Source organism: Temnothorax curvispinosus, unplaced genomic scaffold (assembly GCF_003070985.1).
Source record: "Temnothorax curvispinosus isolate PA1 unplaced genomic scaffold, ASM307098v1 QBEX01003805.1, whole genome shotgun sequence".
In the NCBI taxonomy this organism is placed as follows: Eukaryota; Metazoa; Arthropoda; class Insecta; order Hymenoptera; family Formicidae; genus Temnothorax; species Temnothorax curvispinosus.
This window is the reverse complement of record NW_020213585.1, coordinates 143,571-160,429: the sequence shown is the minus strand read 5'-3', so window position 1 is coordinate 160,429 and position 16,859 is coordinate 143,571. Positions and strand designations below refer to the sequence as shown.

At 43.2% G+C, this 16,859-nt stretch overlaps 2 protein-coding genes across 4 annotated transcripts in view; both read left to right on the top strand.

Moving 5' to 3' along the window:
• The first annotated feature begins 1,047 nt into the window (after nucleotides 1–1,047).
• On the top strand, nucleotides 1,048–6,521 carry LOC112452895 (homeobox protein engrailed-1a). The gene is made up of 4 exons (XM_025013338.1): nucleotides 1,048–1,818; nucleotides 2,196–2,354; nucleotides 5,395–5,498; nucleotides 5,594–6,521. Exons 1-4 carry the CDS (start codon nucleotides 1,413–1,415, stop codon nucleotides 5,888–5,890), a joined length of 966 nt encoding a protein of 321 aa, XP_024869106.1. The 5' UTR covers nucleotides 1,048–1,412; the 3' UTR covers nucleotides 5,891–6,521.
• A 4,253-nt stretch (nucleotides 6,522–10,774) lies between these two features.
• LOC112452894 (disintegrin and metalloproteinase domain-containing protein 10) overlaps nucleotides 10,775–16,859 on the top strand; it is a 108,300-nt gene continuing 102,215 nt past the window's right edge. For 2 of the 3 annotated variants that reach the window (XM_025013336.1, XM_025013335.1), the window contains exon 1: nucleotides 11,421–12,127. In XM_025013336.1, coding sequence (XP_024869104.1) covers nucleotides 12,058–12,127 — 70 coding nt within the window. In that variant the 5' untranslated portion in view covers nucleotides 11,421–12,057. Of the gene's footprint in view, nucleotides 12,128–16,859 lie in introns of all 3 variants that reach the window. The other variant, XM_025013337.1, reaches the window with a different exon arrangement.

The following is a 16,859-nucleotide window of genomic DNA, read 5'->3' as shown; positions in this document are numbered from 1 at the left end:
TAGTGAGAACCACTGCGCGTAGTTCGCTAAACGCGTGAAGAAGTGTTTTGCGGTACTTTTTCATGATGTTCTTCACGTGGCAGAAGCGTTTATCCATTGCTAAAGCGCGAACGGGAAAGAGAGAAGCGACCATCGTTTTACCGGCATAAAGTTTCGAGATAGAGGGGTCAAAGAAGGCGGTTGCTGCGCGAGCATCCTGCGCGTTTGGGACCAATCGGGAATCCACCTTTTGATCCCAGATGAGCCCTTTTTCGCTGTGGCAAAATTCGCTAGTGCGCAAGCCGAATCGTCGAGCTCAAGCACTTTTTTGGGAAAGAACCATAAAACGCGTGAATGCCTCGATAAAATAGAAATATAGGAGATCCATCCGCATTTTGTATGAATTTACAAAATTATGCTGTACCGATGGTATCGATAGGAAACACGATATTCTTGATAGATAATAAAGTATCTGAAATAAATTACATTGAAAAAGTAACAATTTAGTTGTATATAATATCGTATAAATAAGAATACATATTCACTGCAGTGGCAAAAGTAATAAAAAATATACAAGTTCTTGTTATATGTATGATTTTAATGAAGACCATTGATAACTGAGATCATCACATGATTAATGTAAATCCGCGAAGTCTGAGAAGTTTTAAATCCTAGAGATCTGTTTTTATGTTTATTTAATTTTTAACGTACTTACATATATTCGTTGATAAAGATATATAGCTATGTTAAATCGTACTGCTGAATTTTGTGGATCATTTTATGTACTACAATGTACAAAGAAAAAGGCAACATTTCGCGAATAATACAATGGGATTTGAAAGCTATTAGTTCTAAAGTAGGAAATCTCAGCTATAAACCGCCGCGATCCCGCGATCCCTACTCCGATCGGAGATATCGGGTAAGTGGGGGGGTTTTCCGAGGTGCGAGATATTCTTCCAACCTTACGGGATGACCTTCCTGTAGGAAGCTGGTGGGGATGCTGGGAGGTCCTTCTCTGGACCACAGACACGTGCCACTTGTCATACTTTCGGAAGTACTTGCTTTCGGTCGGTTCGAAGGGAGATTAGTACGAGATCAGGTGTGATCGATCAAGGAAGAACCGCGTGTTAAACCGCTCACAGTTGACTCGCGGATATTCTTTGCGGTACGAAATATTCTGTCGATCAAAAAATATGAAATCTTTTTACCTCAATATGCGGTGGTAAATAATGATACGACAAATTGTAATCGAGCTGTAAACTAATCCAAATAATTTACGTTAATAACTGTGAAATTTAAAGAAGAGAAAAATGTGAGAAGGCCATTGGAATACGTCAGTCGTCATCAAATTGTAAAGTGCGCGAATTTAATTTATTGGAACGTATGTGCCGTCGTCCGAGTAAGATCGGAATTGTCGACCGTAGCCGAGATCGATGATTTTTTACAAGATGGAACTCTATCAAAATCGCGAGAAAATGAACGATGCCATTTACGATCTTCGTCGGACGCGATCGCTGCCGAGCGAGAACGAAGCCTTTTCAAACAACATCGAGAGAGGCTGCATGTCACCGACCGCCAATAGAGAGTCTATCGAGTATACATCCGATTCGAGCTGCGAGGGTTACAGGGAATATCAGAAACAACAGACCGAGAGAAGAAATTCATCCCCGATCGCGGCGTCTAGTGCTTTCACCATCGACAGCATCCTTGGGAGAAATGAGAAGAGAGAAATCTCAAGAATAAACAATTCCGGCGATAAGGAGGAAGATCAGGACGAGACGGAGGACAGGATAGAGGGTCATTTCGTCAAGCCGACAGCGATACCAGCCACACGTACTGGTAATGTAATACGTCATAAACATGTCCAGAAAATTAGACCATCATAAAAAAAGTATTTGTTTGTATAAAAAATAATACAAGCTAAGAGAAAGTTAGATAATTATAATATTAAAAGAAAATATTCGATGCTTCTAAAGTTCTAGAGTTTGAAATTTTAAAGTTTTAAAATTAAAAGAATATAACAAAACATAATATAAAATAGATTCTCGTGCATTCATGGACGAAATAATTACATAGATGTAAATTATATCATATATTGTTTAAAATAATTGATAATAAAGAGACTATTACAATCTCATAAATGTACAAACAGGCTTCAAACTTATTATACAATTATACAATTTAATACATACAATTTAATGCATACGATTTAACAGATATAGAAGGGAGTTTGTATACTCATGCGGGACTGCCATACTCCGAAGGTGCGCTACCCGATTCCTCGGCATATTCTGCAACATCACTCGCATCAGCCTCATTACTGTACAGTAGCTGGTTTGCTCAAACAAAGCCTGGACAGCTGTTTGGTTTACAAGGTAAGCTGAAACCTTTAGAATCAAATTCAGTATTATCCGCAAAAGTATATCAGATCTATTCTTCATAAGTTTCTTTCGAGGAGCTTTTAAATCCAGTAAATTTTATCTTTAGAAAAATTCAGTATGTTGGAAAATATAAAACCTATTGTATCAAATCTGCTTTTGAATTGCCCGATTTTTTTCAAAGTATCCAATGCTATCGGTTAATTACAAAAATGTACGATGAGTATGCTATAGATACATAGGGGTCCAAGGAAAATTTTCACGGTGGCAGAAATCTTTTTCTTCGTGTCTGAGGCACTAACGCTGTCAGGGAATCGTGACGACAAAGGACTCTAATTATTATCGTAATAACTTACCACCGTAATTCTATTTTCGCGCACAATGCCGGGAAAGGTGTAAGATGGGCACCCTCTTTCTCGGCCTCAACGAATATTGGATATTATACGAGGCGCCTACGATAACAGCTTTTCGACACGCGAGGCACACATCAGTGGCCCAGTTGTTGCATCCCCCTGTTTTTGGCATGTTACTGGCGAAATATTAAACGCTTGGCCGCGTAATAATCGCACATTTAATCATATGTCGTAATATTATATTATATTTTTCCTAATACAATGCTATGTAAAATTTTAGTATTTTATTACTTTATTGAAAACTTTTTATTTTTTCCTATCATTCTTTTGAGTGTTGATTTATTTACGATTTTTTTAACGACTATAACCCGCGAACATTGCAGATTGGCCACATAAGTTTGTTAAATCTATATAAAATTGCAGAAGAATTGCCACGTTATGCGACAATTTTTATTAGTTGAAATCCCAAGTATTTCGCGATTTTGAGATAAGATTAAAATCCGCCATCGCGTTGTTTCCCCCCTTTCCGGCTACTATCCGCCATACTGTTAGGAGCCCATTTATCAGCACCGTTGGTCTAACTATCTTCCACGAAGGTGTTAAATGTCTCTGTACACTCGTAAATCTTAGTCCCGCCGGTTCTTCTTCTTCGTCACCGTGCGTATTCTCCTTTCCGGTCACCACAGCAGTCTTTCAATTTCTAAGAACGCGATCATCTTTGTGATTGTGTCTATCATATTTATAATCGAATTTATTATCCTACATATTTTGATCTATTCCATAGTCGCGATAAAGCGACTTTTAAAATTTTACGAATTGAATTCAATAAATTTATCGTGTTTAATATAATTGTATCATATATGTTACACGTGTCTTCTGTTGCTAGAAAAATGTTAGATAAACAAATATATATTACGCTATTAACTAAAGAAATAAAATGCTTCTTGAATATTATTTGCACGTATACATAGCAATATCAAAAGTTTCCTATTGACAAAATAAATTACACGTGTATGTGTATGTGTGTGATTGAAACATTAAAAGTCTCTAAAACCTGTTGCGAGAATTTGCGTAATAGTTAACGTAACGTTATGAATTAAATAAATCGGTACTTCAAATACGTATAAAATACAATTAGATCCTTTCTCTGAATTGGAAAAGAACTCCGAAACCGTTAATTTAACTACGGTTAAAAAACATTGAGATATTTTTGAAACGTGCTACGAAGGATATCCGAATTTTTTTATTAAACGTTAACGTAATTTATCTGAAATTATACAAAACAAATTATTTTGCGTAAAGTATAAGATGTCACATTCTAACTGTTAACAACTGTTCTGCGTAATAAAAATCTAACTGTTCTCCATAGTCGGTAGACACACTGGAAGGGTGTCCTGTAAAAACGCAAAGGTCTTGTACAAATACACGACATCTATTTGTTGACTTGTCGTGTAAGGGCCGCCCGGCTAACCGGTGATTAAACATCGGTGAGGAAAGAGTAAAAAAAAGTTTCTATTTCTATGTGAAAACATTATCTTGGAAGTATCCCGTCACGCGAGTCCGTGCTACTTTTCAGGATTCGAACAATTGTTATCGAGAAAAAAAAATTACTCCATTATGTACAATTTATGAACAATTTTATAATGTCCTCATATTTGCAGCGTTTCTATATTAATTAACATTATTTAATTAATCACATATATTTTTTTACATATGTACATATATAAATTATAAGAGTGAACAATATGGTGATAAAAAAATAATAAAATTGCACGAAAACAATTATTCTAAAATAAATAATGATTAGTTAGACTTTTCTTTGAACGATATTTTTACATTATTTTGAAGGATTAAATAATATTCTTGTAATATAGTTTTAAATTTGAAAATAAAATAGGAAAATATCATGTATCTTTGCTTAGTTCAGTATATATAGCATCAGCACCAAAACAGCTGTTGTTGTTACTCTAAAATGTTGCATCGCGTTTCGGTGTTTGCATTCTAGCACGAATTATTCGCGGATATATTTGCCAATGCGATTAACAATTCCCCTATTATTTTAGCGCATCTAATTACGTTATAATGTCTCATATCTGCTTTTCAAAGGAAATGTGTAGTACTTCTTTGCACTAGGATGATAATCGCATCCAAACGTTCTCCGTCATAAACTGTTTGCACAGCTCGTTACCGCTTTGCCTCGATGGTGTTGACTGTAGGATGTCACACATTCCGCAAACAGTTCTACACGTCTCGGAGATGTTCTCGGTGATCCTAGACAGAACTCGACGGGTGGTGCTTCGAAATCGTAAGGTGATAATTGAGCCCGAGCTGGCGAAGTTAGCCGTGCAATTAAGACGCGTGATTAGAATATTAAATTTTGATTATCGCGACGATAAATCTCCGAAAATACCATCAGCGTCAGAAACTGTCAGACGACTCAAGGGGCTCTCACGTAATTGATCACTAATGTACTCGGTCGACACAGAGAGCGTCATGCAGTTACGTTACATCTATGTTATAATTTTATGTATATATTACATTTAGTGTCAAATGCGAAATTATAACATACATGCAATGTAACTAACGCTTTGCGTCGAGTAGTGAACTGGAGTAGTTAACATTGCCGTTCACGCGACAGTCAATAATTGTTAGTGCGATGAGGTGAGGACTGATTATTCTTGCAGCACCCAAACCGAGTGGCAGGAGGTCGAGAAAACCGGGTATCGATCGGAAACCACGTCAAGCTTACAGTGCAAAACAACTGGAAAGACTTGAGGCCGAGTTCAAGGTACGATTTGCAAAGTTTCCCATTGTTCGTACAACCAACCCTCTGTACCAATAACGTTATAATTTTTTTCTTTTATATTTTTTATTTCATCGTAGATCGACAAATATCTTAGCGTGAGCAAGCGGATGGAGCTGTCCAAGTGCTTGAATCTCACCGAGGTGCAGATCAAGACGTGGTTCCAGAATCGCCGCACAAAGTGGAAGAAGCAGCTCACGTCCAGGCTGAAGATCGCGCAGCGGCAGGGACTCTTTCCACCGACGTACTTTCCGACCACCCAGTATCCCCTTCTTCCGTACTACGCGGCGCCTTTGATGTTCGGTGCCCCTTTGTCGGACGACGCGAATTCTAGCTTGCCGACCCGACCCGCCGTATCGTCTTCTGATACGGTCTGACGCAGTGCAGACTCGAACTACTTGGTCGATCGTCGGCCGGGCGACCGCGAAGTGCAATAAGACCTTCCGTTGGCCATTGCGAAGTCCTCGGGATTGCTTCCCCCTTTCTCTTTTCTTTTTTTTTTACATTATCTACGGATATTTTTATTCTATGTTAATTTAAATACCATTGATATAATAAGAATCTATTCCGTAAAAGTGCGCGAATATTGCAAAGCGACTTCTTTCAATTATGATGCGTCTTTGAAATCTCTCGATATCATTGAGACTGTGTTGTATATAAAATTTAATTATATAGTTATGTTACAAATGTTTCGTGTAAAAGTCTCATGCTAAATAGATATGCTGTGAATTGATTCATGACACTTTCTAGCGGCAGCGAAGTAAGATTGTATTCAAGAAACACAGTCGCATGGACGATTTCTTCAAATTATCAATTAATTTTCTAGACCAATTATTTCTGTTGTACATAAAATGCGATAATTGTAGATTTATATTTATGTAACGCCTACGGGGATCGTATAAAAAAATAGACGACTGAATTTACTCGTGACGTTTCCTTTCAGTAATCGAACGAGATTGCATTCCGATGATATTCACGTAGAAGATATACGGGACAGTAACTTCACGTTATGTACTATATGTTATTCAGGTCAATCTTTATATAAAATATTACAGATTTATGTAATGCATATACGAGAGAAAACGTGTGAAAGATAGACGAGCTCTAAATTCACTGCGACTTTACACGGTTCCGGCGAGACAAGATTCCATCCAAGCGGCAGTCATGTGCAAGTGACGCGAATGCGACACAACACTAGCCGTACGGAAATACAGTGTAGGGAACACATGAAAATAATATGGAAACGATATGGAGATGACGTTTATACAGACGGAGCGTCCCGACGCGGATGCGACGTCTCGCGCTTTCTCCTTTCCGAGCGGCCGTCAAGAAAAGCCGTGCTTGTCCTCGGAGAACTTATGAAACGAGGCACAAAGAAGCGGTTTAATTGAAGGGCTTATAAGGTGCGCCAGGAAAAAAAACTGCACTTTATCATTTTTAATCAAGAGCGAGATAAAAAAGAAATTTCTTATCGCCCATCAAATTGCGCGGCGGAGAAATGCACGAAGGATGCAAAGAAGGATAAGAAGATTTTGCGCTCAATGAAATAATGATGTGTACGTAAGAGTCTGATTCGAACTGTTATACATAATTTAACGTCTTCCGCTTACACGCGCGCAAATGGAACAAAGCTTACGCGGCATAGGGTATAATTTATCGACGAAGAGATACGGGCGAAACCGCAGCATTACATGTGTTATCGAAGCGATTCGTATGCAACGTGCAATTCAAATATATACACTCGGGAGTTAGAGTCGCGCATCTTTTTGTAAAGTTTATGGAAGAGCCGCGGCAATGTAGCTTAAAAATGAGAAAGGCGTATTCTGAATTATCAAACGTACAAGGAACAAAAAAAGAAACAGTAAAATAGTATCGAGAAGAGAGAGAGAGCGTCTGCGAATAAGTACTTTTCCTTCTGCGTCAATAAATTATATTCTATCGCGAAAGCCTTCTTCCTCCTTGACGAAGATAATACACTACAAGTTTCTTTTGCCTTAAATCTTGCACGCGCGCAAAGGAACAAAGTCTAATGGAAAAAATGCAGGAGTAATTACAAGCTTTGACGTAGCCGTGAGCGCAAACGCTTAAGCGTTAAGATGAAGTTATATGTATAATGGAAAGTTAATGGTTCACGATGCATATAATTATTCTTTCCGCCGAGTAATCAAACGTTAATTAATCCGGGTAAAAGTTCGGATAAAATTCGCGGCGTGCGTTGTCAGACGTTTCTCTCCCCCCCGCAACACCCCTCGCTGTTCCTCGGCTCGCGTTTTTCCGCATTATCGTCGCGCCCGGCGGTCGACTTATCAGTCTCGCAGGCGGCGTGCCGTCCCGCCGGGCACTTCGTCCGCGTCAACCCCGGAAACACGGCGAACTTCTTGCGCTTTTTCGCGCGCGGCACCGCCCGCGCCACCGCGACCGCGCTAGTGCCGGGTTGGCACAATGTGCTGGTCTCCCGCGTCTTCACTTTGACGGACGACTGCACGGTGCGCAGCACCAGCAGCATCGGGCTGCAGCTCTTATCGAGCGTCGGGGGGGACGTCTCCGCGTGAAATTTATGAGCCGAAACTTGGACGCACTTGTCGGACTGCTCCGGTCGGGAGACGGCCGCGGCCGCGGCCGCGATCGCCAACGTGTTCTGGGCGCACAAGTAACAGCAGCTCTTCTCAAAGTCCGCGATCGATGGCGGTTTCACCGGGACCGGACGCCGATCCTCGACGCCGAGGTCATCGTCGTGCGCGTCGTCCGCCGGACGCGCGTCCACGGGATGCCGCGGAATATGTTCCTCCTCGCGTTTACGCCTCTCTCTCCTCTGCCGCCTCTCTTCCTGCTTCGCCTCCCTTTTCCTCTCCTCTCTCTCCCGTTTCCTTCTCTCCTTTCTTTCCTCCCTGGGCTCCTCGGAGACGTCCTCCCTATCGGAGACGACCTCCACCGCCTCCTCGTCTTGTTTACGACCTCTCCTAGATTTCTTCGGGGCATCTCGATAGCTTATCGATTCTCGATGCGGCACAGTTGATACACCGGCACGGGCGACCGCCACCGTATCGTCGGGCTTCCCGCACTCTTTACTTCGTGCCTTTATTCGCTCGAGAACTCGTCTTGCCGGCTTCCTCAAAACACGGTCGGAACATCTTTTCTTCGCGCGGCACAATCTCAGGCACCACAGGCGCAGATTAACGCAGGATTTCGATCGGTATCGCGACGAATCGACATCGCGCGTATCAGTACCGATATGTTTCTGCTCCGTTTTCTCAGGATTTCTCGTTACATCTCGCTGACCTTCCTCTATATCGCTGACAGGAGACGCGACAGGCTGATCTAACGGCATCGCTGCAAATTCAGTCTAAGGATTAACATCCTAATCCGATAAACACATATTAATGCGCGCGGAAATGACAATTATATCGAGGAGTCCTTGGGGGTTAATTAAATTGTCCAATTAAACTGATCCGTTCATTCGTTTTCACATGTCCCGATACGCGCGTATACCATATTGTATATCGCTTTTGATGTATTAAACTCGGATGTATATTTCCGGTTTTAACAACGAAAAGAGAAACGATACCCGTACAGCACGCGCGGAGAATTGAAAACGAAAACGTAGTAGAAGCGCGCCGAGGAAATGGAGTTATTTTTCAGGTTGATTCAGAGTTGAATGTATATACGTTGCTTACCGGTGGGTCCATACGTTGAGGAATACGCGGCGTTTTGCGATAAATGCGCCTCGTATTCCGTTTGTGCATTTTTCGAGGCAGATATTTGTTCCTTAGGACGTCGTGATGAATGATCGGGGTACCGAGCGACGGGCACGGATCGATCCGCACTTACGGATTCATCCGAATTCACTGTCGGACGCATTTTCATCCAAGCGGATTTTTTTGGGTTCCATTCGTCAAGGATTTAAATGATTAGCGATGAAATAAATGGCTTTGGTATATAAATTACTGCTCTCGCAATTTCCATCTAATAAATTATTTCCTCGGATCGTGTCGGGCCTTCGAAGAGAGAAAGGATATAACGATTGGATAAATATGCACGTGTATTAGCTCTCTTTTAACTCGACTTGATTAAATTAATTTAATTTTCAAGCCATAATTAGAAAAGTTTATGTTCATTAAGGTTAATATATCGCACACTTTTGGATAAAATATCAACGAACGGAATAATACTAACGGATAGCGTCTATAATTTCATTCCATATATCGGGTTTTTGCTTGTTACTGGTAAAAAGTAAAATTGGCGCGCGGTCTCATCGTATTTCGTCATATTGAAATGTATGATTCATTAGTGAAATTTTTGAGTTTAGCTAAAAACTGTCAACGAGACAAAACGACTTGTTCATTGCTAAGAACTTTGCCGCGAGAAGAGAGAGATTTCTCTAACATATCTATATTGAAGAAATACCGCGTAAAGTTAATTAAATGTTTTATCATCTTTTATTTAAAAATATTTTAAGCATTATATCATATAAGTATCATTTCCTACGGCAGTAAAAGAGAATTTCCTTTATCGCTCGATAGATGAGAATTTAATTGCTTGTAGATAAATGTTCCTGATGACGCCATTAGCTTATCGTATGTAAAGTACGATAAAAAATGGCTCTAAAATTAAAAATAAGCATATGAAATAAAAAAATTAAATTAAACTTGTTTCAACTTAAAATTGATGCAAAATTTTGTTGGGAATAATTCAACCGTGAATAAAAAGTATATGTGTCTCGTAATTATAAAAATTCTGTCTTAAATTTCAGTTAATTTTATTTCTTAAAAATATAAATTGTGCGAAAATGAATTATTCTCTGCTTGAAATTATTGCTGAAAAGAAGACCGAAGAGATTTATTGTGTAAAATTATAGGAGGTGTCTCTAACTTTCGGACAAGACTATTTTCGCTGTAAAAGTATAAAAAAAGCTGCATTTTATTATATAATCCAAATTTTCCGAAATTTCAGAAGTTTAACATGTAGCTACGCATTTCGTCATATTCAAAACTGAAGAGAATTTTATCATTTAAACGTCAATGTCTTTATCGATTCTTTACATCTTCCCAAAAAACTCCAGTATAAATAAACATTGCGCCGATCGCGCGCGGGGAGCTCTCGAGCTGGGCGATAAGTGATAACGGGTCGAGGAACGCGCGCGAGAGCGCGTCAATGCCGCGTGACGTCACGTCGGCGAGCGCGATGGCGGTTGGAGCGCGCGGCAGCCGTCGCCCTCTGGCGACGTCGTTTCTTGGGCGCCCGGAGACAGTCGGACTGTCGGAGACGGCTCGCTCGCATCGCGCCGCACGTACGTCGTCTCGTAGCGCAGCTGGTCGCGCGGTCACAGGGAGGCCGAAGGTGGCAGGACTGTGTCAGTGGCGACTGGCGACGGTGGCGACTGTTGGCGCGCGCACGACTTCCCCCAGTCCTCAGTACTCCTCAGTGCCCGTGAGCCGTGAGTGTGGAGCGCGAGCGTGTGTGTGCGTGTTTTGTTGCCGCTGCGATGCGTCCGTTAAATATCGAGTGGCCGTTGTCGTCCTTGTCGCGCCGTGAGTGAAGAAGCAAGCGGCCAGCGCGCGGCAGCAGGGGTCCCCCCTCGTCAGCTGTTTCAGCGGACCGGAGCGACAGCAGCGGAACGGGGAACGCCGCCGCGAGGCTGTGGGGAAAGCGAGGAGGTTCTGGGAGAGAAGTGCCGACTTGCCCCGAGACGGTTGCTGAGCGACGAGCGTGAAGTTAGTCACGGAAGTCGGGCTACGAGGGGCGGACGCGGGGCGGACCGATCCGAATTCGTGCGCGCGGTTTGCGTCGGTCGGTCGCGACGGGCGCGACACACACGGTCGGGGCTGCGCGGGGTCGTGTGCGGAGTGCGGTCATCATCCGCGTGCGAGGCGCGATCCCCGACGGGAAAATAATGGCGTAGACCTCCGGGCCGCGCTCCGGAAACGAGAGAGAAAGAGAGAGTGAGCGTGCGGAGAGGTGGAACGCGAGGGAGAGGAGGAGACGGCAGCGAGCGACAACGAGGGAAGAAGAGCGACAGAGCGAGCGAGAGAGAGAGAGAGAAGGAGACGCGCGCCGCGTTCATATTCGTCCGTGTCGTGGCGGTGGCCGTGTCGAGAGCGCAGCCGATCGCTCCGCTGTAGCAGCGCGCGTCCTCGCCGTCCGTCGTCCACGTAGATTGCCGTCGCGAGCGAGCGAGGCGGAACGCGGAGTACCTCGTCGTCGTCGTGGTGAGACGAGTCGGTGGTGTGTGCAGTGCTGCTGGAGAAAGAGAGAGAGCAAGAAGGAGAACATACTAGTGCGAGAAAGAGAGAGAGAGAGAGAGAAAGAGAGGAGGTGGTGCGGAACGCGTCGTTCTTTCCTCGTCGCCCTCGTCGCGGTCAACCCTGTTGCTGGCGACCGCGCCGCGCCGCGCCGCGCCGCGTCGGGGCTTCTGTTTTGTTTGTGCTCTCTTGTCCTCCGCGCGCGGGGAGGAGGAGGAGGAGGAGGTGGTGGTGCTGCTGCGAGGCCGACCGCCAGGGTATCCAGCGCGGCGTGTCCCGACTGCAGCGGGGAATATTGTATTACGATGATCAGTGACACGTGCGGATACGTTCTCTTCCTGCTGCTGCTGCTGCTGGTCCCGTACATCGAGAGCGGTGAGTGTTCTTATACCAGTTTTTACCCAGCGAAACACTTTCCCGATTACGCTATTTCGGTTTATACGTGTCCGTCTACGTACGTTCGTCGTCTCACGTTCAGGCCGTTCAGGCGTCGCGCAGAACGCGAGACGCGAGTGACGCGACCTGCTCGCGCGCGTTCGTGTGCGTGCGTCTGCGTGCGTGCGCGTCTCTCGTGAATCATCATCCGCTCCCAAGGAGCCCGCTTGTCGCGTGTCTCCACGCGCTCGCCCGCGCCCGAGCGAGATAACTCGCGCCGCGCGATACGTCGCGAGATTGCGGACGAATTTTGGCTTCTTCGAGCGAGCGTTGTGAGAAAAATGTCGGAGTTGCGTCCGAGATTGTTCTTTAACTCCAGTTTTTAATATACTCGCGCGAGACCAGCGTCATTGTCGGTGCACTCATCTGTTCGCCATTCTTTTGTCTGATATTCCGCGAGCCTCTCCCGTGCGTCCGCGTCGTATAAATTTGCAATGAATTTTATTGTCCGTAGAAATACAGATCACACACAGAGTTAGTACGTACAATTGGATCGACTGAGAAATAATCGAATCGAATATCGTAAAATGTCCGTTCTATCGTCTAGCTAATATTTCTTTTTTAATATTTACTTTTCAATAGTTTCAGATCTTCCTATTGTTTGCATGATTTATCGTACGATATATTTCTAACATTTTTATAGATCCTGACAATTTTTTCGGAAAACGCGTTATATGATGAATGGTTTTCATACATTTTGAATGAAACGCGTTAATAAAAGAAAAATTTGACTCGTTGTAATAGAATTTATTGTGTAGCGCCTTTTTTCAGAGCCGAAGAAGCTGCAAGATGCGCGTTTAAAAGCGGAGTAAAGGGCTTTGAAATTTTTCTTTTATTAACGCGTCTTATTCAAAACGTATGGTAGCTAACTATTCATCATATAACGCGTTTTCAAAGAATTTGTCAGGATCTATAAATATGTTGGAAATACGCGATCCCTACGATAAATCATGCAAATAATACGGAGATCCGAAAAACCATGAAAAGTATATATATATGCTATTGAAAACTGAACATTACAAAAAAATATTCGAATGATAGGATTTACATATACGCAGTGTTTACATAACCGACTCAAAACTCAACTCGGTCTCCATCGTTGTATCGAATCGATGATAACGTTGTGCAAATTTATCCATTCCATTTGTTTTTGAAAATCAATATAATACCGTTTTTCTATCTTGTTCAAACTCTTCGGTAGAGAGATAATAAATGTTTCCCACCGTATAATAATGTTAATATTGCGTGCGTGCCGGTTATTAATAATAAGCGTTTTCTCAGAGATTATTACACGATTATTTACTTTCCATTTTTCGTGACGATATATTCTTTAGCCGTTATACAAACAGCCATCAGTTATAATTCTTTCCTTTGAACGTTTTGCGTGTTATGCTAGGAGGAAATGTGATGCAACGAATCGTCGTTTCCATCGGAATTTCGAGCGAGTTAAGAAACGCAGCTGAATGCGATTCTAAAGTGAGTCACAGACGAAAAGCATGAATCACCGTCGTAATCAGATCACTTTCCAACGTTTCTCACGGCCTTTGCCATCTAGTAGAACATCGCTATGCGTCATTTAATTTTTCGATTTTAATGTTCAAAACTCGTAATTTTTACGCTTAGCTCTCTCATCGTTTCATCTGAAGTCAACGTAAACTTTTATCCGCCGTTGCGTTGCCCTTAGTAACAGTTCAGTTAAATACGAGGAGACCATGTTTTATATTTCTGAACAGTTTTAAACTCATTTTGAGAAACTAATTTTAAATTGCGAAACACGCGCAGAACCCTGCGTTTACTCTGAAAAGAGGCTGAAGTACCACCTGTGTTTGTTTGTCCCGTTTCCTTCTATCGCCTTTTCCGTCCCGAGAGCGAGCGATAGAAAATTAATCTTTTACGCCAGAAGACTCGACGCAGAATTTCGCAGCGACTGAACGGTCTCGCGCGAAACAGCGAGAATAATCTGAGTTTTGCAAAGGAGATCCGTGCGCAATCGCGCGCCGAATCGTAGCGAGACGGATTGCGAAAGTTCTCTCTTTCTCTTTCGGATCCGCGATGCGATGTGAATGGCCCTCGACGGAAGTTGCAATCAACGATCACCGCCGCGCGCCGCTGGACGATGACGATAGTTGTACGCACGGTGCGTTCGCGCGCACGTCATCGTGTTATTTACGGTTACGGGGAAGAATAGTAAGTTCCTGTCCGTGCACGAGGTTCCCGTGCGCGAGGAGGACGGGCCGACAGTCGTGGCAATTTCGCGAATATAATTTATGGAAGCCTTATCCCGCGCTTATCCCTCGCGATCAGTTAAAACTGTTAACGGCACGGGCGGGAGATTAAGATTCATCGGCGATTAATACGCGATTTCGCGTACGACGGCGTCTCTCGCGAATCTCGAGTCGTTTTGTCGCACGTTGCGCAGTTTCGACGCGTTCCCAGGCGAGCGATCATCCGGAAGTCCTCGCGCGTGTAAGAATCTCGTCGCATGTACGAGGCTATCGTATTTCAAAGGATCACGCATGCCCGGGACTTGGTAACCGCGCCGGAGTTCTCTCGCGTGAAGGACTTTTGGCGTGCACCGAGGATTCAGCATTTATATAGACCCTCATACGTGTCGCGGGTGTCTTCGCGTGTGTAAGTAGCTTTTTATACGCAAACGAACGCCGCGCGACAATGAGAGGGAATACGCTTTCTTCGTGTTTCGTTCGAAGCCATGAACGGAGTTCGAGGATCGCTGTAACCTATATGCCGAATGCGCGGTAAAATACCTATATCATAGTGACACGCGATATTTCTTCCGGAAACGGAGGCGAGACGTTGGTCGTCGCGCGGGCTCCCGAGTACCTTTTTATCGAATTTAATTATCGCCGATTTCCTGCTGCTTTTCGCGCGAGAGACGCGAGTCCGTCGTTTTCCATCGAGAGCTATCGAGTTCTCCGGTTAATGAAAACCTTGGCGGAAAAGAAGAGAAAAGAAGGGTACGTAGCGCGCGATGGGTTTTTGCTCTCGAAGTGAGCATTTCGAGAGGCAAACAGAAGAGGAGAAGAACGAGGGAAAGAGAAAGAGAGAGAGAGAACTCGAAAAAAACGCTGGTTTCGAGCAAAAGGCCGCTTTGGGAGGTTGCATTGTGTCCGGAATATGAAGATAGGAGTTAGGGCGGATGGGCCGGGTCATTTAATTCTCCCGCGGAGGCCGCGTATCTTAAGGACAAAAGGTCGGTTTTTCTTTCACGGACTTTTCAATTCCTCGGTGAACCACCTCCTCGTGCCAGCCGCCCGTTCGCCTCCACCGCGGGCAAACTTACTTGGCGAGATATCTTCAAGCGGGGCACGTTGCTGCCATCTTCATCTCGAAACGTTATACCGAGAGCGCGAGACGTGCGCTCTCCGTTTGCCCGAATAACGTAGCCTCGGAAGCCGAGACGTTGCCTTTTTCACGTGATGGGAATTATATTTCTCTCCCCCACACCCTTGCCGCCCACCCCGTAATTGCGCGGAGACGATTCGTTCGCGGAGAGAGACGCGAGAGAGAACTTTGGTCGAGAGAAACTTGGAATTAATTCGCGTCGTTGGTAATCCCGACGTCTGCCGCCGCCGCCATCGTCCCTCGAAGATCGAGCTTAGTTTAGTCCCAGTTTCTGATTTCTAACGTAATCAAGCCGATATTGCGCCCGCGGTAACGCCGTAACCACGCGCCGCATTCGGGGACTTCCATTATTCCGCGCCGTGTCCTTCGAAATGGGTTTTCCGCCCAGACAGCGTTTTGTGTTCAAGGTCCGTCGTGTCTGGCAAGTGTTTCAGGTCTCTCGGTTGTGCGAGACGATATTGTAATTCGTAGATTCGCACGCGAGCAAAGTTTCTGAAACACTTTACGCTTCAGAACGAAACGTTACTTCTTTCTCTCTCTCTCTTCTTTTTCTTTCTTTCTTTCTTTCGCGATAAGTTTTTAAAAAAGTTATATATTGCCGAGAAAACTATATGTGCGTACTTTAGCAATTACATCCACATTCGATAAACTCGAATAAGCAGGAGGGGATAGAGAGTGCACTTTTCTCTGAAACAAGAATGTGGTTGCGTCATATTGTCATATATGTTGGCGTCAGATGCTGGTATTATATTCTGAGACATTTTACATTATCATCGGCTTAATAGTTTCTTATTTGTCTCAATACTTGCTTTACATTTTAGATTGTTTGTACTTTATGAGTAACGATAATATACATTGCGAGTTGAAAGCTGGCAGTTACACTTCTGTGAAGTTGACATTTTAATTAGCTAATATTTTATTTTACATTAATATAATGGACTTTATAGTTACATCAATATTTAGAAAATGAGGCACTAACTTCACAAAGACGACAGCTACAAAATCAAAGTTGAGACGTATTCGTAAATATAATTATTTACGTATTTTTATATTTAAAATTATTTAATATTAAAAATTTTCCGAGATTGCATGTTTGAAAAATCTCAACAGATCTCATAATAATGCTCTCGTAGCATATATAATTATTATAGTATAATGTTTTTATGTTCTTTTTTTTGCTTAATTTGCTATATTGCTCAGATCCAATATTTATTGCTAATTAATCAAGGGGTTAAACTATTTTTATGGCACGTTTTTTTGGAAGAGAGAGAGAGAGAGAGAGAGAGAGAGAGAGAGAGAGAGAGAGAGA